This window comes from Rhinatrema bivittatum, chromosome 5 (assembly GCF_901001135.1).
Source record: "Rhinatrema bivittatum chromosome 5, aRhiBiv1.1, whole genome shotgun sequence".
NCBI lineage: Eukaryota > Metazoa > Chordata > Amphibia > Gymnophiona > Rhinatrematidae > Rhinatrema > Rhinatrema bivittatum.
Window position 1 is genome coordinate 174,382,333 of NC_042619.1, and position 22,209 is coordinate 174,404,541.

The 22,209-nt window shown below is 41.6% G+C and overlaps 1 protein-coding gene across 1 annotated transcript in view; it reads left to right on the forward strand.

Moving 5' to 3' along the window:
* LMO7 (LIM domain 7) overlaps positions 1 to 22,209 on the forward strand; it is a 374,915-nt gene that overhangs the window by 324,330 nt on the left and 28,376 nt on the right. The window contains exons 22-29 of the mRNA XM_029603031.1: positions 985 to 1,025; positions 4,507 to 4,563; positions 6,003 to 6,028; positions 7,664 to 7,768; positions 8,361 to 8,453; positions 11,199 to 11,542; positions 17,868 to 17,927; positions 21,519 to 21,574. Coding sequence (XP_029458891.1) covers positions 985 to 1,025; positions 4,507 to 4,563; positions 6,003 to 6,028; positions 7,664 to 7,768; positions 8,361 to 8,453; positions 11,199 to 11,542; positions 17,868 to 17,927; positions 21,519 to 21,574 — 782 coding nt within the window. The remainder of the gene's footprint in view (positions 1 to 984; positions 1,026 to 4,506; positions 4,564 to 6,002; positions 6,029 to 7,663; positions 7,769 to 8,360; positions 8,454 to 11,198; positions 11,543 to 17,867; positions 17,928 to 21,518; positions 21,575 to 22,209) is intronic.

The following is a 22,209-nucleotide window of genomic DNA, read 5'->3' on the forward strand; positions in this document are numbered from 1 at the left end:
TTTGTGTTTTCATGGGCAGTTGTTTTGATATCAGACTGCACTCGAAGGTTATATATTTGTAGATGGGAATTTGTTTTGAATGAGGAAGGTTATCCTGAACTTTGCATTTTTTTTTCTATCCTGGTGAATTTTCCTAATTATGGTCTTTGGTTGTATTTGGTTGAATTTTTTTTTGTGCTTAATTGTCTGCTGTTTGCTGTTCTTGATGCTGTGTAATTAATATCTATCTCTATATATCTCTATACATCTATAAAAAAAAAATTGTTAAATGTTTTTGTACACCGCTTTGGTATTCAGGGTCAGGATAGTGGTTAGTAAGAATTATAATTACATTAGTGTATGTAATTTTGCTTGCCTGGCTGTATTTAAAAAGTAGTATAGATTTGCTGGTTAGAACAAATTAATGTAATGTTAAAATCTGTAGGGTATTTCTCGTGTGTATGTATGTATATAGTATAAATATAGTCAGTTTCTTCATGCTCTTTTGTCTTAATCATAAGCCTTCATTCATGACTACCAAGGGATTTAGTCCCTATTCTGTATCCCCTCTCCTAATTTAGCCCAGTTGTTTTTGTGCTAGCCCTCAGCTGGGGGGGGGGGGGGGGTCATTTGCCAGTGCTCCTGGAACCCTGCAGTTGTGGTCCTAGACCTGACAACCAAGTGTCAGCTTGCAGCTTTCCCCCCATGGGCTGTGAATGTTACCACTCCAGCTAGCCCAGAGAGCAGAGTCCTGGTCCAGGAATCTAACCCAGGCTCTTTGCATGGTAGTGTACAGCACTGCCACCAGGCCCAGTTCTTTTTTTTCCTTTTGTTTTAATGTAAAAGATTTCCTCATTCATCAAATTGTTTTTTAAAAGGTACCATTTTTGTTAAATATATATAAAAAAAGTCTGAAGTTATGTTGTGACTTAAATTAAATCATGAAGCTATGTATGATTTATTTCTACTTTTTTTTTTTTTTTTTAGCAGATTGAAAACAAAAAGCATGAATGGCATGCAAGACGAGTCTGATTCTAAACAAAAAGGTAACTAAGGCATTTTCCAAAAGATCTCAGGAGGGTTGAAAAATGTGCAGCTTGAATTTGTGTTCTTTGAAGCACTGTGTACAACTAGACTATTTAGAATGAAATTACTGAACATTTAGATACATTTGTCTAAGGCTCAACCTTACTGACACCATGTCAGGTTCATGTTGACATTGTAAGAATATATGGTGATCTGGTATTTTTAGTGAGGGATGGCAGGAATGTTGCTCAACATTGCTGACACTTTCTCTGGGTACATTTAGAGGCCTAGCGTACGCATCCTGATGCAGCCAAGAATCTGAAGTTCATATGCAGGTAGTGTTCTGGTTTGGGCCAAAAAATCAAAGCATTTACTAGTAAATTCCATTTGTCACATTGGGCTTCCTCTTCTTAAGAGGGGCAAGGAAGAAAAGGTGATATGGTAATGAACCTCATAGAGTTCACCCAGCTGTTAAATATTCAAGGTGATGAAGGCCTTTAAATGTCTTGCAGCTGCTTTTCAGTGTAGTGGTGGTTTGCGCCAGAATGGCTTCCCTTCTATTTGATGGGAAAAGATGCATGGAAAAAAAATCTACTGAAACACGCTTACAAGCAGTAACGGAAATAGTAGATCCTTGACTTATGGGATTCTGGGCAAGGTACTACTTGTCCTATTTAAATAAACCCAAGCTGTTAAACATATATTTTGCACACTAGATGTGAATGTGGAGATGGATGCCCAAAGATTTAATTTCTTGCTTTGACCGAAAAGGAACATCTATTTTTTATTTTCAAAAAATGCTGTAAAACTTTTGCCAGGCTCTTAAATGTTATGCCATTTTACTGAATTTATTGCTGCTATCATTTTTTTTTCTTTCTGGAGCCTTCATTCCCTTTTGAATTTTCAGGAAATTAATTCCTTGGGGAAGAGATGGGTGGATTCAAAACTGCAAGCAAGGAAACAGACTTGCAGACTCCTTGTACTTTATTTGCACTACTTTTGTCCTAACCTGAAATCTGGTCCCAGATCTGATGTCAATCACCACATTGACTGCACAATGAACTGTTTTCCCCCCCTGTGCGTTTCTTTTTTATTTATTGGACTTTTACCCTGCTTTGATTTTAAAGTGCTTTGGTTAAAAGCTCTTAAGCCTGAATTGTGTGGCTTGAAGCTGCACTGTTCTAGCTGCTTAAACTTCCTAGTGATTATGGAACAGAAAGATGGTTTCACAGAAAATGCAAATGCATCAGAGTGCAGAAATTTTGATTTGTAAGTTGCCATCTTACCAAATGAGGGAAATAGTGGTCTGAATTGCATGGCTTGTTGAATTTGCTGAAGGAATGTTTCCTGCATCGTGTAACAAGATAAGAGACTGGACTGTTTGGATCATCTTTTAAAAGGTCCTCAGCAAGGATAAATGGATTGGGATTTAATTGTGCGAGCCTTTCCAAATTCGAACTCAATGTGAGTTAGTCGGGTACAGTAGGTAGATCCCTGCTCGGAGGACATAACGATCTTAAATTTTTACTTTAGGCAAGAGTGGATTATTTGACTCACCCAAGGGTCACAAGGAACATCAGTGGGAGAAGTGGGATTTGATTGAACCCTGGCTTTCCCGGTTCTCCGCTTGCTTTCCTCCGCCACTCCTCTGGTCCCTCTGACAACACAAAACCTCCAGATTGCTTGTGTATGACTGTTCTTTGACTTCAGTTTAGCTTACTACTGGGGTCCGGGCTTTAAAATAATTCTAACCCACTCATCAAAGTACATTGTGCTGAGCGGCTTCAAAAGAAACTCATAAAGTCATACAGACATACGATAATACAACATTTCGAACATCTGAATACATACACCTTAAAAACTTGAATTTTCAGCAGTTAAGCTTCATTAAAAAGATACGCTTTAAATTGTTTTCCAAAAATCTTTAGATCTGAAATGGTTCAAAGAGCAGGAGGTAAGAGTCCATAATTCTGGTCCAATGACCGAAAAAGCTCGGGTTCTTGACTGAGCCAGTTGAACCTGCTTTTCAGTTGGAACTGTCGTCAAGCGCCGACCAGGAGCCATTAGATGGCTTTAGGGAATCATCTTGGCATCAGCGGTCCTTTCACCTCTGGCTCTCACTGGTGTTCAGATCCAGCTCGGGCTAGTCTCCAGTGTTGGAGGCCATAAAAGCATTCATGGTGCAGCCCCTGTGAATCTGAATTCTGCTGTACAGCTCATCATTCAGGGTCATGTTGAGGAGATTTTCATTTTAAAATCACTTGATGTACTTTTGGGGGTTTATAATCAAAATATTTATGTGGGTAAATTCTGCTTTTTGCCTGCCTAAATCTGGCCATTTTAGTATATCCCCCTTTGGGTAAATCTGTGGCTAGTTCCCCTGGACAAACATAGGGTGGGGCTTGGGGGGGGGGGGTGATGGTGAGAGCAGCAGAATCTTTTCAGCTGGATAGTGGCATTCTGAACATTATCCAACTAAATTTATGCAGACAAGTCTATTCACGCAAATAGCAGGTCTGACGTTATGGATATTCAGGGAAACTGTTATCTGGATAATTTTGGCTGAATACCCCAAACTTATCCACTCAGTGGGTTTTTGAACATGGATCTCTCGGTTACTACACAGTAAAAATGGAAAACAGTCCTCAAGGTGTCTCTTCATAACAAGCCTTATGGTGCTGGCTACTAAGCCTTGTTTGCCTTTGCTTATTTCTATCAAGCAGATCCTCATAATAAATATATTATGAGGTTATTAGACAAGTGCAAAATCACAGTTTGACATTGCTTCTAGAATGGGCACATTTAACGTCTGTTGTGGGTCTTTAAATAAAGAGAAATTCCATATACCAGAAGCTCGCAGAGCAGCCAAATGTAAGCAACCTGGAGGCCTCAATTTGTCAGGGTGGTGCTTAGCCTTGAAGGGGTTCTTAATTTGTATTCTGGGATAATTCATGACAACATGGGCAGCAGGGCCTGTATATTCATGGGGAGTTGGCAGAATTCCATGGAGTTTAAATTGTACTGATAAAGGGGGGAGGGGGGGGGAGTGTTAGTCTGCTTATCAGCCTGCACTGTGCCCCCCCAATAACGCATCCAGCCCTCGCTCAAGGTCCATGTGAAGCCCCACTCGGGGTTTTTAGGAAGGACTTTCCCTACTGGTGCTCTCTACAAACCTGCTAATGCCAGTTTCATCAGAGGTTGGGAGAGGGGAAGGGGGCTTGAGGGAGACGTGCTCAGACTGCATGGTGGCAATATTATGCTACTTCCTCCCCAACCTCAGGAGCTATTCCGAAGCCAGTAAAGAGCCTGTGCATGCTGTAACGAAAGACTGTGTACCCTTTCCGTTCAGTGTGGTGTTTTCCAGTGATGTGTGTGTTTAAAGCTATTTGGAGAGACCTGTTGGGTTTATGTGATAGGTACTGCCCACTGTTGATGGATAACGATGCATGTTTGGATGGCATGGTATTGATTTTGTGTGTATTCTTTGTATTTCTCAAATAGAATCTGAGCCTATTTCTTTGAAAAACTATAAAAGGCGATCACAATTTTTTGAGCAAGGTAAAACCACCCACCTGTTAATGTTATGTGCTTTCATGGATCCAGGTCTTCCTGTACCTACTGCCTAACAGCAAACCTTATGGTGCTGGGTACTAAGCCTCTTTAGTCTCTGCTTATTTCCATCAAGACAAACAGACATAATACATTTATTTTTTCCCTAGGGTCTTCGGGTTTCTTTTACAGTTCATGGGTCTACCTTTGTGGTAATGGGTCTTCATGTGTCTCAATCTCACTTTACTTTGAATAAGTGACATGCTGTTTTAGAAATATTCTTAAAAAAAAAAAGCTTAATCTCTCCCTATGACCAAAGGAAGGAAAAAAGTTGGATTCTGTTAGCATTTAAGCTTATGGCAACTCATAAACAGCATGCCACTGAACACAGAACGTGTGAACTAGAATTTGAATAGTAAAAAAAAAAGTTTTTAAAATTTCCTTTTTATTTAGAGGAAATTTTGAGTCTAAATTGAAATAGGGGCCTAGTTTCAAATGTTTTTCCCCATGGAAATGAATTGGGTGGAAAAACCATTTTGAAAATTGGGTTCCTAGTGCTGATTGGGCTAAGCATCCTTGCATGAAGAAGTCGTTACTGGCTGAAAATGGCATTTGGTGTTACAAAGCACATGTCTTGAGCATGCAACACTAGCATGTCCCTTGAAATATGTTGGTATTGTTTCCAGTGTTGCTTTTGCTGTGTTGTGCATGCCGCCTTCAAGTTTCACAATTCATCTGTTTAATACTATGTCTTCCAAACTAACATGTCTTGAACTTTGTCTTAAGTGAAAGAGCACATATAGAATGCAGTAGCTCGTGCAGAGACATATAGTGCTGTTGAGTGTTGCTCTGATTATGACTTACAGGATTACTATTTGAAGTGTTAAAAAAAAAAATAATAACTTGCCCTAGGTGGCCCTTGGTTCGATATTGGAATTAACAGTAAAGTTTTCTTTGCAGTGCATTTGTGAAAGCTGTTGGTCTTAGCTTACCTGGTGACTAAATTTACATTGCCAGCTTTGGTTACGGTGCAGTGGTTTAATTCTGCTGTAAGGTGATGGTCACCTCAGCTGTTTACTAAGAAAAGGCTATCTGCTAGTCATAAAACTAGTACTTTAGGTTCAAGGGAATTTAAAACTGTTGTCTAGGGCAAGTTAACAGATGGTATCTGGAAAAAAAAAAAGTCTGGACTTCCTATGTGTCTTGTCTTTTTAGTGCTAGCACAGTTGCATTATGGCCTAGGACTTACGTCTGAGCTTACATGGCTATGACAGAGTCGTCATGAAAGTTATTGTAACTGTATTTTCTTCATCTTTGAGGGCAGATGCCTGAAGGAACTTCTTCAATGCAGTCAATTTGTGCATTTCACCAATAAGCAGAAAAAGGGCACTATTATCGGGGATTAGGATTTAACATTTTGTATTCACTCTCTCTTCTCCTTCAAACAGGAGGCTCGGAGTCTGCGATGGCTGATGTAAGTATTCTGTCTAGAGCAGGATGCAATTATTGCTGAATTCTTATTGTCTAATAGGGAAGCCGGTCCACATGTTTGATGTTTTGAACAAAAGTTTATATGCTGCTGTCAGGTTATTCCATTTAACGGTCAACTTTTGTAGAATGTTTTGTTTGTACTCTAGAGGATAATTTTCAAGAGCCTTTCTGCAGTGCTTTGCCCACAGAAATGGGCTTTTGTAAGATTATGCCCCACGCCTCGATATTCAGGTAAACTTATATGCGTATGCCAGGCTCACATGCAAATTTATCTGGACAGAGTGGAGTCAGAGATAGGGAAGGGTTTGGACTTTTTCAAATACATTTGGATTTTAAAAAGGGTGCACGTAAATCTTCACAGAAAAGTTGTGTAGATGTTTTATTAGGTGTAACTTGTGCAGGGTGGTTTTTGAGAGAATATTTTTCAGAGCAGACTTATGCACAGAAGTTTGCTTTGAAAACTGGTGTAAGTTCGCACAGAAGTTAGCTGGCAAATATGCGTATAGGTTGCAAAAGTACCCTCCTAAAGATTAACTTTAATAGTTATAATTTTCTTTCAACTAGCAGACAAGTCAAAATTGTTGCAAATTGAGAAGGTTGTTCTTCTTTTTTTTTTTTTAATCTTAAAGTAGAAAGCAGTTAATATAATCCAAATTTGCCAATGTGATATCAGACTTGCCGGTTTGGCACCAGAATGGATTGCAATCCGAATCTAGGTAGTACTCAAATTAGAAATAGGCTTATGTCTCAATCTGTGTAATGGCTTTTAGGTTGTCCTTCATCTTATGATGAGATCTTAGTTCCCTAAGCATTCTGGTTTTTTTGCAGAATGGAATGTTAGGTTTATCCATCTGCCCTAGAATAAGAAACTTGGCTTCCTGTCCTGCTTCATCAGTTTTGCATTTGAGAGCAACTTAAGATTTCTTAGTCTTATGCATATTGAGAATAGGAGTAAGTATTGGAAGGTTATATTTTAGCTTGGGGAGGAGTAGATATTGAGAGTTGTGGTTTAATCAAGTTTAAAGGCTGTGGCTGAGGCTGCTGTTCTCCTTGTCTACAGGCAAGTATTATACCTGTAAGATGGTGGTAGGGAATGGTGTGATATAAGGATGCTTTTAAGATATAAAACCAGATATTTAACTTGTTCATGACCTGCATCACATGTTACTCAGGAAAATGTGAAAGTATTGTATGCAAGACTCTAGTACAGAGGGTCCCAAACCTATCCTGGTGGACCCCCAGCTAATCAGGTTTTCAGGATATCCATAATAAATATGTATGAGATAATTTGCATTCCATGAAGGCAGTGTATGCAGACTTTCTCAAATATATTCATTGTGGATATCCCGACTGGCTGGGGGTCCTGCTCTAGTGAACAATTCTACTTTCTATGAAGATCTGTGATCAAGCTCCACCTCTTCTACTGTACAGTGTTTAGATCTCTTATTAATTCCTTTTACTCATGAGAGTTTATACTGTGTAAAGGCAAAATGATGCAATAGTTAGGGAGGAAACCAGTTTGAAAAAGCATAGGGGGAAAGAACATGAATTAGTAAAGAGTATACAGATGGCAAAGTATGTATATTTCTATTTCTTTCTTGTGCTTAATATTTTTTAGCTGCAGGTTCCAGCCATCAATGTTTCAAGCCGTTGGTCCTGGGATCCAGAGGAAGAGAGAAGACGGCAAGAGAAATGGCAGGCAGAGCAAGATCGTTTGCTGCAGGTACTGAAAGTGGGCTTGGTTACAATCCTAGTTCCTTGGTGCAGGCTGAAATGTCATTGCAGACCCACACTGGCACAGAATCGTAGCATTGGCCTACTTTGTGTTTTGAAGGGGGATATCAATAACATGATCAAAATGAAACTGCTAGTAATCAATCAGACTAATATATAAACGGGAGAGCGATATTCAAAGGGTTTGTCAGCATATCTTCAAGGGGGAAGAGAATAAAAAAATTAAGGTGGGGGAAAGGGGAGTGGAAGCCCCAGACAGTTGTGGATAAAACCCTGTGGTATAACCCCTTGCAAGGGCAGGAGGAGCAGGAAGGAACTGCTTAGGCGTACAATAAGAAAAAGGGGAAAAAATTTCACTTTTTAAAATGTATTCAGAAGAATTCAATTTTGCAGTCATTTACACCCTCTAAATTGAAAGTTATAAACGGGGAATAATGCACAGTTTTTCTGAGATCTTCCTGTAAAAAAAAATAAAAAATTGATAAAATAGAAAAAAAGAACTTTCCATCAATAGTACTTTTTCTGGTCAACCAGTTTATAATCTTGGCTCACTGAGCGTTATTTCCACCTTTAATTGCTAGGAAAAATACAAACGTGAACAAGAACAACTGCAAAAAGAGTGGCAACAAGCTCAAGAAGAAGCAGAAAGAGAGAGCGCACGGAATTCAGATCCGGTACAAGTTTTTTTTTTTTGTTTTTTTTTAAGTTCATCCTACAGCTTTTTGATGTCAGAGGGAAAAAAATCAAGCCAAGATAGAAATATGTCTCACATTATTGGCCCTGTTCTTGTCATTTTTGGGGAATTCTGGAACGTCACCATGAGCAGGGATAAATTGTCAGTGTAAAAAAGAGGGGATGCATTGCACGTGTTGCATATACCTCAGGTATACATTCTTCTTTCTAAAAAAAACACATTTTTTTTGTTGTTGTTGCAATTAATGTTGCAACAAAGTGCTTTATGCCCAAAAGAGTCCTATGATATAACTGCAAATTTTATATTGGGGTGCTTGCTTGTGTGATTTGAGATGAATTTCCTTACCAAAACTGAATCCCTAGGCCAGGGGTCGGGAACCCATGGCTCGCGAGCCAGATATGGCTCTTTTGAGGGCTGCATCTGGCTCGCAGACAAGTGTCGCCATACTTCGCGGTTCCCCGCTGACCCAGCTGCTCCCCGGTCCTCCACCGCCCGGGCTTAAAATGCTGTCAGCCCGGGCGGAACGCGGCAGGACAGCTGGAGTCAGCGGCACCGGCGTGCTCTCTTCTCCTCCCCCCGCGGCCCGGAAGAGGAAGTGGAGAGCATCGGGTGCCTGCGCGGGAAGAAGAGACCACACTAGCGTGGTCTCTTCTTCCGCGCAGGCACCCGATGCTCACCACTTCCTCTTCCGGGCCGCGGGGGGGGGGAGGAGAAGAGAGCATGCCGACTGGAGTCATCCGGGTGCCTGCGCGGGAGTCATCGGGTGTCAGCCGGGTGCCAGCGCTGGAGTCATCGGGTGCCTGCGCGGGTCTTCCCGCGCAGGCACCCGATGCTCTCCACTTCCTCTTCCGGGCCGCGGGAAGAAGAGAGCACGCTAGTGTCCGGGAAGAAGACTGCAGCGCGGCTCGGAGGAAAATGAAAATCTTCAACCGCGGCCGATGGGACTCCGCCTTCGCCTCCGCGAGGGCTGAAAATGAAGGAGGTTAGCGTTGGGAGGTGGCTGCTGCTGCCGCGAGTTCCCGGGGGGGGGGGAAGGGGGGAGAGAGAGAGTGAATGAGCGAGCAAGCATGTGTGTTTGAGATCCTGTGTGTGTGAGTGAGAGATTGCATGTATGTGAATGATTGAGAGCCTGTATATGTGAAAGAGAGTATGTCTGTGATTGAGATCCTGCCTGTGAGAGAGAGAGCATGAATGTAAGTTTACCATTGGGACCCTGTATGTGTAAGTTTGTAATTGAAAACCTGTTTGTTTGAAAGAGTATGTGTGTATGATTGAGATCCTTTGTGTGAGAGAGATCATGTGTATGTATGATTAAGAGCCTGTGTGTATAAGTAAGAGAGAGATCATGTGTGTCTGTGTCTGATTGACAGCTGGTTTAGGTGATGGAGCATGTGAGTATGTGATTGAGAGCCTGTGTTTAAATGAGAGAGAGAGACCATGTGTGTCTGTGTGATTGAGAGCTGATTTAGGTGAGGGAGCATGTGAGTATGTGATTGAGAGCCTGTGTTTAAATGAGAGAGAGAGACCATGTGTGTCTGTGTGTGATTGAGAGCTGATTTAGGTGAGGGAGCATGTGAGTATGTGATTGAGAGCCTGTGTGTAAATGAGAGAAAGAGAGGACATGTTTGTAAGCATGTGAATGAGAGTCTGTGTGTGAGAGAAAAAGACAGCATGTATTTATGTGATTGAAAGCCTGTGTGTGTGTAAGCGTGAAAAGATAGACAGCATGTGTGTAAATGTGTAATTAAGAGCCTATATAAGTGAGAGAGAAAAAACATTTGTATATGTGAGTGACTGAGAGCATGTGTGTATAGGTGTGTCATTGAGAGCCAGTGTGAGAGAGAGCGCTGGTATGTGACTGAGAGAGGAGAAAGTTCCAAGCAAACCACCCCACCTCCTGCTAATTCAGAACAATCTCAGGACCCCTGGATATCAAACGTTCCCAGGTATGCAGAGCAAAAAATTTTGTATCCTTATTATTTTTCATTACTGGATCTTTGTGTCTGCTATTTTGAAATATTTGTTGGTATCTGGAAATGTTTTATATGAGTTTTTAATTATTGGATATTCCACTCATCAGCTGTTTCGAAATATGTTCTTTTTGTTAGTACAGTTTTTACTGCTGATGATTTTATATTTCTTGATTTGTTTTATAAGGATGTGTGATGTTTCTTTTTTCCTTTGTTACACTGCATACAGAGACTCTGGCTTGTTGCAGTTTCCAATTCAGTTTTTGTCTGCATGCTTCTTGTTATGCGTTTTGGTCTCTTTATTCTATGTTAGGTGAGGGACAGCACGTGATTCAGGTGAGGTTTTCTGCTGGCGTGTAGTTTTCTGTGTAGGACTCTATAGCAGCCTGACTGGTCCGTTTTCCTAATAGGAGATGTATTGGTGTCTTAAGGCCTGGTGTAATATTTTCAGAGACTTATTGTACTTTAAAAGTGTGATCTTACATAAAATGCTCACATTTACTTGTATTTAGTTTTAAACATATTGTATGGCTCTCATGGAATTACATTTTAAAATATGTGGCGTTTATGGCTCTCTCAGCCAAAAAGGTTCCTGACCCCTGCCCTAGGCCTTCGCATGCAGTGTCTGCTCAGTATCAAAAAGGTAAAAAAAAAAAACAAAAAACCCAACCCAGGATTCCCACCTTTCCCCAAAACTAGAACATCCTTGAAATAAAACTCCTTGTGTTTGTAAGAACTCTTTTTCTTTTGTGCAGGAGCGTATGGTACGGGAATCGGATACTGCACATGCACCATCTTTTTCCAACTGGAGGACAAGTAAGGACGAAGTCCCTCAAAAACCGATCAGCGCCAGCAGGGAGGAAGAGGAGGAAAGGCAGCGCCGAGAGGAAGAGGCTTTTCGTATTGAGCAACAGAGAAAAAGGCAAGAAGAGGAGGCGATCCAGCGTGAGCGAGAAAGGAAGCAGAGAGAAGAGAGCAGACGGCAGGAAGAGGAGGAGCAGCAGAGGTACCGGAAGGAAGAGGAGCAAGAGAAAAGGAGGCGTCAGATGGAGAAAGAGAGAGATCAGCAGAGGCCTGTACAGATGTATCAATACCAGAGGTCTGTACTACTAGAAAATAGTACTTTTTTTTTTTGTAAACTCTTTATAACATTTTCAAGGCATATAACACAAAGTATATCAGAAGAACCTCTTCTATGTCATATTGGAAAAATGTTGAATCAATAAACAGCATATCTGGAATTTCCTCAATACACATTGTCCATTAACACATAGGTATATCATAGGGCAACAGGCTGTTAACATTTAATTTTCTTTTAAGAAGTCATGAGATGGACCCCAAATGGGAAGATATTTAGCATGCTCATTTATAAGGTCAAAAAGCAACATTTCAATATATGCTGTATCTCTGATTTATGAATGCCAGTACTCTGTGCCCGGGCATACCTTCCAAAATGTTGCTATAGTAAATGCCACCAAATGAATCTGTCCTGCCAAAACCTGGTATTTAACAGGGACTAGGGACCTATTCCATCTGCCCAAGAAACCCAGCTCAGGCGGCATCTGACTGGGAACACCAAGAATATCAGCAACTTCTTGCGTTACTTGCTTCCAAAAACAGCTGACCACTGGCAAAACCACCACATGTGAATATATATTCCGGCCTGACCGCAACCCCTCCAGCATCTGGAGTAAAGTACTCTTAATTTTTTAATATCTGTATAATTTATTTATGCCTGTTAGAATAACTTTTTTTTTCTTATTTTGTAATGAACTACAGACAGTTGATTTTAGATACGCGTAGTCCAGGTTGTAAGAGAAACTGTTATGGTGATATGACACAAGGCTAGAAGGGGGTAGGCACAAAAGTAATGCAGGGGCATATTTCTTACTAGAAAGAGTAAAGGATGCGTGAAGCCAGTTTTGGGTAAAGTTTAAACATCTTGTAACTAAAGAAGGCATGGGAGAGGAACAGTGGGATCCCTAGTAGAAGGAGAAGGTAAAACCAGAGATTGAGTAATCTGGAAGGGCAATGTGGAAGAGCCTTGCAGTCTGTGATCTGTTTGAAATGTACATACCCTGTTACATGAGGCACGGTAGACTCTGAAGCAGCCATAGCTACTGGCTGCTTTTCGGTAAATAGCTGGCTAGAGTCCATCTGTGATTGAATATTTGACCATGGGTAGCAAAGAAACAAAGTATTTTTTTCTTCTGAGGGTTTACTGTTTGATTAAAAGGTCAGTCTCTGCAAATCACTTGATGTCAGTCCAAAAGTAAAAGTCGTCATTGCTGAAATAAGTATGAATTCCCTTTTGACAAGCAGGTATGAACTGGCCATAATACGTGGGTGATGTCATCCGATGGCACTGACATGGACCCAGCTCTCAGAGCTCAGTACAGACTTTACTGAGCTTGAGCACACACTACCTTGTGAGCCCCTCAGACCTGCTTCAACCGAGCTATTGCATGGGCATGTTCCCAGTATCTCTCTACATTTTGTTGACTAGGCTTTTTTGTTGGCCTATTTTTTTTCGTCTCATTTTTTGATTTTTCAAACTGCTTCCCTGGCAGCCCTTCAAACAAACTTTAAAAAAAAAATGTGTACAATAGAGAAATTTGGGGGCCAGAAGATTGTAGTCAGTGGCTTTAAGGATTTGCTTCTGTGGTTGCCAGATGTCCATCACAGATTTGCATTGTTTGCTATCATTACCTGGGGCCAGATCATGATTCTGCCAACTGCTACAGTTGTGATAGGATGTCCCAGTAGATGCAGCAGCATCACATCTGGAAAATGGAGGCCCTGCAAAAGGCACAGCAGTGATCCTCCTCATCCCAGTTCAAGGTGTCAATGGTGCAGGAAAAAATCGAAGCAGGATACTTTTCCCTTCTGCTCTTGTAAGTCCCCCCTCCCTTATGGCACCTGCTCCTGAATCCATCTCGGATCAGGGGTTGAGTGTGGTGCATAGGAATGAGGCATTGGGGGGACACAGAAAAGAGTGCCCAAATGATGTAAGGGTTCTTCTCCGGGCCTTCTTCCTCTGCACTGAAGAAACGTGTGATGTCAGTACAGCCCTTTGCTGGAGCAGGACCTCCCCAGCACAGTTACTATGCTCGTTCATTGCACAGAAGATCCCTATGAAGTTTAGTCACCTGTTCTGTCCAGACCCAGTGTAGTCCAGGATATCGTCTGACTCATCAACATGGAACTTCTCCATGGTGCAACCTGCTAAGAACCTGTGCTTTTTGGGATAGAGTGCCTCTGTGCTGAAACACAGATAAGTCTTGTTCTAGCATAGAAGGAAGTGTCCTGGTGCTGTCAGCCAGACATGATACCAGTTAATGTGAAGTCTCAACACATCTGATGTGGACTGCTCCCAAGCTAGCCATAGCTATGGCTACCACTGTGCCGCCAGTCTGGGTATCTGATGATTTCTCCTCAAATTTCAGCACAGAGTGTCTTACAGTTATTGGAGTTTGTGAATAGTTGGTTTGCCTTTTTGAACCCAGAGGACCAGAGAGAGAGAGGTTGGAGCCTTTCTGTTCAAGATGGAAAATGTCTTCCCTTACAGCAGTGCTGTTCTAATCCCCCTCCCCCCAGAGGCTCACACTTCAATCTCAGAGGCTTCCAACTGTGGGAATAAGACCCTTCCCTGAAGTTGTGGATTTGCATCCTCTAGGAAAGTCCCATAGATCAAATAGGAAAATGACATCAGTACTCTCTGAATTCCTGGAAGCTATCCCTTTGGAGCAGTGGAGGTTTTCTACCTGGTTGCCCTGATCATTGTCCTGGTCATTGCTGAGTGCACCACCATGGTTGGGAGAGGAAGAGGGTTTCATAGGGATTTCTTCCAACCTCTAATTGGACTTTCCCAGCACATATCTCCTCCGGAAGATCTTTGCTACTCCCACTTTTTGGATAAGCTGACAAAGCCATTTTCTGTCAATATCAGGAAGAAGGAAGGCCAAGATTGGATGTCTTCAGGCTGCTTTAGTTTTTTTTCGTATCCAGCAGATGATTAATCCATTCTGATAGACTCTTAAAGGATCCACAAATGAAGATGTGAAAGAGATATCTTGCCTTCTGGTGGCTCAAATGTTGGATCTGAAGTATATAGGTTACAGACCTCTCTGGGTTTTGGGTTGGTTCAGCTGGCACACCACTTGGTGCTGGAGTCTGTTGAAACATGCAAAGCATATTCATGATCACTGTGACACACCACCTATAAAGAATTTCAAGATATTAAACACATTTGGGAAGGTGGTCTTCTAGGGAACCATGCTTAATGGCTCATCAGCTGTACATGGTATAGTATTTTGAATGTGAAAAAGCTGAAACCTTTGGAATTTAATAATACATGGAATAGACAGAATTCTGCTAAACTGTTGAGAATATGGAGGGGATAAAATGATTCACGTTCTTCTTTGTGCTAAGCTTTTGATACTGCAGCCAGGACCTCAGCAATTTCCATTGCAGTTTGAAGGCTCGAGTGGTTGAGTGTGAGTGACCTTTGTGAAGATGTGCGTGATGCTCTGGAAGATTTTCCCTACATTGGGGGCAGTTTGATAATAGGTGAAGGAGATAGTGGCTTTAAGAAACATCAGTCCACCTTACAGCCCAATGATAGTGCATTTCCTTCAACTGTTCTTTCTCCAAAGATGCATCTTCTGTTCCTTTGTGTTCTCAGGCTCCTTCTATTCTTCAACAGCAGCTGCTACCAGCTAGAGGCTGGCAGAGGGAAAGGCATCAGCCAAAGTCTCAGCAGCAGTCTAAGCATGAGGCCAGTTTTGATGATCTTGTCCTCCAAGTGGGAGGCACATCCAGGCTTGCCTTCCAAAATGGACCCATATTACCAAGGACAAATGAGTCCTGAATAGTGTGGAGTTTGGTTCCTGTTTATGTATTTTTCTTCCTCCTCCATTTCAAACCAGAGTGCTTCAATTTTCAGCTCTGACAGCTCTCAATCTCTCCAGCTGCAGCTGGAGGTGGAGTCACTTCTGCAACAGAAAGCAGTTGAGCTTGCCCCCTCTCAGTGCTAAGGGTTCTACAATCTGTATTTTCTGATCCCCCAAGGATTAAAACCTATATGGGGGCTAATGAGGGCTAATACTGTTGGTTCAGGAGAGGTTCAAGATGAATTAGCTCCAGCCAATATTTTTCTTTATTCAACCAAGTGATTGAATGTGTGATCTGGTCCTGAAAGACACAACTCACATTCCCATTCACCATCACACAGGAAGTTCTTCAGGTTTGTGTAAAGAACATCTGCTACCAGAATCAGGTGCTACTTTTCGGCGGCCCCGGGAGTATTTGCAAAACATTTTGCAGTAGTGGCTATGCAACTGCATCTAAAGGGAATCTGCATATTGGAAACTGATAGTTTCCAATAGAAGTTCTGAGGTTCCTCTAATCTCTGGGGTTCCTGGTCAACTTCCCTAAGTCCAACATGACTCTATTCATAGGATCCAGTTCAGAGCAACCTGGATAAATTCTTGCTTCCAGTCGAGCCACATTAGTAATGGCCATTATATACACATAGTAATGGCAGCAAAAGACCAAATGGTCCATCCAGTCTGCCTAGCAAGTTTCTTATTGTAGTAACTTCCGCTACATGCAGGTTACCCCAGGTCTTATGCTAAGGGTAGTAGTAATTGCAATCAAAACGAAGCAACTGTCAAACTCATAACAAATTAGTGCTAGCAACATTTTTACGGGGTGAGCAGCCATCTTGATAATTCAGAAAATGCAGCTTGAATGTCCTTTGCTTTTGGACTTGGCCATAGAAGCAGTCCTGTGCTTTTCCCCTAATATCTGCATATCTGTAACTAGACCATGAGTCGAGGCCCAGCATTGACTGTCATCTGAATCCAATTTAATGAGCTCTTTTTTGCAATGGGACCAAGCATCAGTGAGATAAGGCCCTGGTTCTGAGACACATGGCTGCAATGATACATGTTATCTGCACATTCAGGGCATTCAGTGGGCCTTCTGAAGCCTATGGGATCAACTTCTATCTCACCGGATCTTCGTGGCCCATGAGATGAGGGTATCCCTTCAGTGGAGGATGAACCCGGAGGTTCTGAAGGTAGGCCTCTCTCTGTGTGTCGCATTGCATTACGTGATCCTGTCTACTGACTCCTCCACCAAATTGTGGCGGGCATGGACACAAGCTGCATAGACCTAGATCTGCAGATCAGTCTACTGGAGCTATGAGTTATCTGTGAAGTAGGAGACTTCTTTCATCTGCTATTGAGCAAGAGAATATTGACCCAGATGTACAACCAGATGACCTTGTTCTATATAAACAAGCAGAGAGACATAGACTCATATGACCTCTGTGTGAGAGCCGTCCAAATCTGGTCAAGGGCTGGTCATCACAATGCCCATCTCCTGGCAACCTGTCTTACAGGGGTCACACACTGGTTGGTAGACTGCCTATGCAGAGTTCTGCAATCTTATGAATAGTTCTTGGATCAAAAGGTCATTGACAAATGATTCAATCTTTGGGAAATGCCAATGATCAACCTGTTTACCTCTGATCACAAGAAGAAAGTTGAGTAGTTTTGCTTCATACATCTGAGCAGCTACGATCAGGCTCCTGACACTTTTGGGTACTCACCGATTTATTGCCAGGACTGTCCAGAAGGTCATTCAGGACAAGTCAGAATTGATTCTCAAAGCATTGACGTGGCCAGATCAAGTGTGGTATCCATATATCATCCATCTCCTTTAAACTCAATAGACTGGAGCAGGCATTTGCACAGAGAATGGAGTCTAACTGGCTGGCTTGCAGATTACAGATTCTGCCAAGGCTTATCAATTGAAAGTCCTTGCAACTTCAATGGCTCATCTAGGGGCCACTTTCATTGAGGACATTAGTAAAGCTATTTGATCAATTTACATCTTCATATTCCACTAATGTCTCAACAACATATCTCAAATGAATATGAATTTTGCACAGCCTGTTCACCCAGTAGTCCAATTTTTTACTGTTGGGATCTGGGTTGCCAGATCAGTAGTTGGCTCTGCTATGCAACATCGTCATGGGGCTCATGACACAGCAGGTTTGTGTAGGACCTCCGGCACATGCTTAGTAAAGATTTTGAGCTCTGAGAGCTGGGTCTGTGTTGGAGCCATTGGAGGACATCACCCATGCATTATGGCTAATTCTTTCTGCTATTTGTGGAGAGCCTTGTTTACTGGGAAGAAAACTTACTACTCAACAGATGGCTTCACAGGACAGTGCCTCATTATCAAAATGGAGTAATTCTGCAGCTATTGAAAGTTCAATACTATTTAGATTTTTATATGATCTAGTCTTCAGTATTTGTTACCTTCTCAAACTATATTTAGGATATGATTTGTATCATTAGTCCACTTCTTGGGCATTTAGGTTTAATACATTTTTTTTCAAAATGTTTCTGTAGGCCTAATAACTATGAACTGTCCAGAGACCTTGATGAGACAGACAGTTATGGCTCCGATAGGTGAGTACCATGCTCTGCTGTACAGCTTGTTTTGTGAAGGACTGGGACTGTGAATTCAGGGTGTGAATATAGTTTTAGTTGGGAAGCAAGAGCATATAAAAGGATAAAATCCTACACTTGCGATTTCCCCCCTCTTCTCAGGAGCCAGATCCGAAAACTATAGTGAGGATTTTTTATTTGTTTAAAGAATTGGGGGGGAGGGGGGACAGGAGCTCATTCTGTGGAGCCAGAAACGAAGGTTAAAATTAAATAAGTAAAGCTTTTGAGCGAGTGTGGCCAACATACGGAAGAAAAAACTGAGTGCCATCTCTCTGGAAAAGTGCCCTTTGGTTTTCTGGGGGGGGGGGCACAGGCAAACTTCCTAACCAGTTCATAATGGAGCTACGGAAGAACTGCTTTCCTTTCTATTCCTCTGCGCACTTTTCCCTTCTGTTCTATGCGGTTGCTTTCTAGCATATTTCCATCTGTAGCTTCATCGCGATTCTGATGATCTGCCAAATTAAAGCTTTAAAGAGCAACATCCAAAGAGATTTCCAGATACTGAGGGTTTTACCCCTGTAAATTGCCCATCGTGCATGTGGGTGAATGTGCGCATGGACACTATTTGCATGGGGGTGTGTACTTTACCTGCATTTGTAGTGCAGGTGTTCCCGGGATGGGGGTCAGCTCATGGGAAGGGGTGGGAAGTAGAAAACTCTGTGCATAGTTTTGTTTGGACAAAGTATCTGTAGAAAAGCTAGGCGCAAATTTCTGCAGACGTCTTCCCCTTCGGCAGTTTTCAAAGTGAAAATTTCCTTTTGCAAACTGGGGCAAAGACAGTGGATGAATAGTGCCCATGGATTTGACAGTAACACAGGCAGTTTGAAACTTACCCCCTTCATTTTGCTTTGGTCCCCAAGGAGGTAGCAGAGAGGCATATGGATACTGAGAGCTAAGGGAAACTGTGCTGCTCACCTATATGACTGTGTCCCTGCCTCTGAAGTAGGAGGCAAAATGCATGATGGGAACGGGAGGATCTTGGTGCCTGTCTGCTGAAATTACAGCCGTTTTGGTATCCTGCTTTTCAAAACAGCTGCCATTAAATTGATAATGTGCTGTTTGGGAATAAAAGGGTCCCCATAGCTTTCACATACTTCTGTGGAAGTCAGTGGCCCAAGAAACCCGACTCTGCATGCAGTAGAGCAGTTCAGAAGCAGGAGTTCATTTCCTTCTACAAAGGTGAATTATCAAAAGTTGCACGTGTAAAAATTAGCAGTTCTGCATGTAAAATAGCATGTCCTCGCATATATAGTATTTTGAAAACCACAAGATACCCCACAACTTAGCCGGATAAATCTTAAAGCTCTACTTATCTGGCTAAATCAGATAGCAAAATATGTATAAAAAGCACTACATAACTGGATGAGTCAGAGAGTTGGCTAAGGAGTGCTTTTTAGACATAATCTGGTTAAATGAATGAAGAGGATAAACTGCATTATTTCTTGGGGCAACAGAAGAAACAGCATGTATACCAGCAAAATGTTCTGCCCTGGACATTCCTGGCGGTATGTTTTTAAGTTGGGAGTAAAGCACCGAGCAAACGTCCGATTTTGAAATGTGCCTGCACTATTTTGTTCCCTGTCTGGCCACTCATTCAAATAAGTGTAAAGCATGCAGGTGATTTCAGTGCATGTAGTTTGCCTTTGTGAATTTTCAAAGCGAAACAATGCCAGGGTAGCTCTCCTTTAAAAATTTGCTGTGGTCTCTGGAGGCTGGTACGGGCTATTCAAAATGCCCCCCAAAAATGACTTGTGTGCTTACAAGACACAGCCATGTAAGTTTACCTCCATATCGGATGGGCAATTTTATTCCTTCAGCTCAAGCACTATTTTTTTGTATCCACGGAAATGCCTTTGAAAATTAGGTTTCCCCCTGTATTACTTCGGCAACTAATATTGTCATGTAAATAAAGTTTTCTTGAATATGAATTTGAAAAAGACAAACGAAAACAGCAAGCACACTTGGAACTCCTGCTCATCTTGCCACTCTGACATCTGGAGAACCATGGGAGTTGGCCTTGTCCTCAGCACTTTTTATTATATATATATATATATATATCTTGCACCATTGGGAGCAGTTCTTAAAAACTTGGTGGTTTAATATTGTGAATATATGCTGATGACATTCACTTTTATCTACCTTTGTACTGATAAAGGTGATTTCCCTTATACCCCTTTTTAGCTCAGGAGCTGGCTGACAACGAGGTCTTTCTTTAAATCTAAAAAAAAACCAAAACAAAAAAAAACCCCTAAACTTTTATGGTAGTTAAACAAGCCCTCATCCAAGATTCTTGCTTTAAAGATTGACAGTGTCACTCTGCCTCTACTATTTGAGGTCAGATATCTTGGTGTTATTGATTCTGGCCTTTACCATGAGAATGCATAATAAGCATGTAGCAAAATTGGATTTTTCCAAATTAAAACTCCATACGCCACTAAAATCTCTGCTTCCCAGCGAGTTGCTTAGGACTATTCTTTAAATCTTAGTCTTGGGCCACCTAGGCCAGGGGTGGCCAGCTCCAGTCCTCGAGAGCCATAAAAAGGCCAGGTTTTCAGGATATGCACAATGAATATGCATGAGAGATTTGCATGCACTGCCTCCATTATGTGCAGATCTATTTCATGCATATTCTTTGTGGATATCCTGAAAACCTGGCCTGTTTTTGACTCATGGACTGGAGTTGGCCATCCCTGACTTAAACTATTATAACAGCCTATGGGCAGTTCTTCCAAATAATCTGATCCAGACTTTACAGTTAGTCCAAAATGCAGGTAGATTGAGTGGGGTAGGTCTACATGAGCATTGAACCCCGGACTTGCTGTGAACCTACATTGGTTACTAGTATGGTAGAGAGTGCAGTTTAAATAATCAGTACTAATTCACTTTGTACTCAAAACATAACTGCTTTCTGGTCCAAAAAAATGCACTGGGATACACTGGACCATTCTGTGTCCACTGATGCACATTTGCTAGCCTTGACTGCTGTCCAAGACTGTAAACTCTAGCTGACTAGACACAGAACATTTTCTTATGCTGCACCCCCTCATTGGAATGACTTGTCTATTGAGGGAAGGAACATCCAATCTTTTTAGAAAAAATGTTAAAACCTTGTTTAAGGAAGTTTTTTACATTTTATGTATGTTATTTTTAATGTGTTTGCATTATATTGTGTATATTATGACTGATTATAGTCCGCACTGAGAAATTGGAAGATATGGAATAGAAGTATCTTTTAATAAATGAAACACATTCAGAAGCTGTAAAGTATCTTTTTAAAAACAAAAAAAAATAGACAAAAGGCATTGATACTTCTCATAAATGTGTAAGTCTTCTGTGCTTTATAGGTTTTTTTTTATTCTGGAAAGTTCTTGAAAAGCATAAAATTTTAGCTCATGGCTATTTTCTTAATAAAAAATACCAAATTGGGGTAACTTAGACTTGAGATGTAAGCCTGCAAATAATGTTCTTCATGTTTTGAGAGTTTGCAGACTAGAGGCTTATAAAAAGAAATTAGTTACCTAACTGCTGTAATATTGTTTGTATTTAATTTAGGACTGAGTTAAGATCTGTGTCAGGCTTGGAGGATGATCAACCTAGAACTAGGACTGGTGAGTATTTATTTTTAATACCATGTGCAAAACCATTTCTCTGTATCATGAGGATGATTTTCAGAGTGAATTTGCATGGCCTAAAAGGAATTTAGTGCACGTTAATTGACTGTCTGAAAGTTGCACTCCCTCAGTGTGGCATAAAGTCCACGTATTTGTCCACTGTGCATGGGCTTTTGGCCACATTGAGAGGAGGCGTTTCCAGGGAGTGTGGTGTTTTTTTTTTTTGGGGGGGGGATGGGACTGGGAGGAAAAGTCTATATAGATGGCATGCTCAACTCTTCACGTGTACTTTTCGAGCCAAAAACTAGCTGCCAAAAAAGCAGGTGCAGATGACCGCACAATCTTTGTGCCCATGGCAAGCTTCAAAGTGGAGGTGGAAGTACATGCGTGCTTTTGCTACGAGAAGCAGTGGTAGGGGCCCATGGACAAAAAGTATTGCACGGAGGCTCTGTCCCAATGCAGACAGTTTGTGGGACCACTCCTCTTGTGCATCTTTTCACAATCTGATAGATAAAGAAGGGCCACCGGAAGGGTTTTTCCATCACCGTATTGCTCACCCTGTGTATGTGTGTAGGAATATGTAGAGCAGTGTGTTTCCCGCCCCTGTCAGGTTTGCAAAATTGACCCGACCG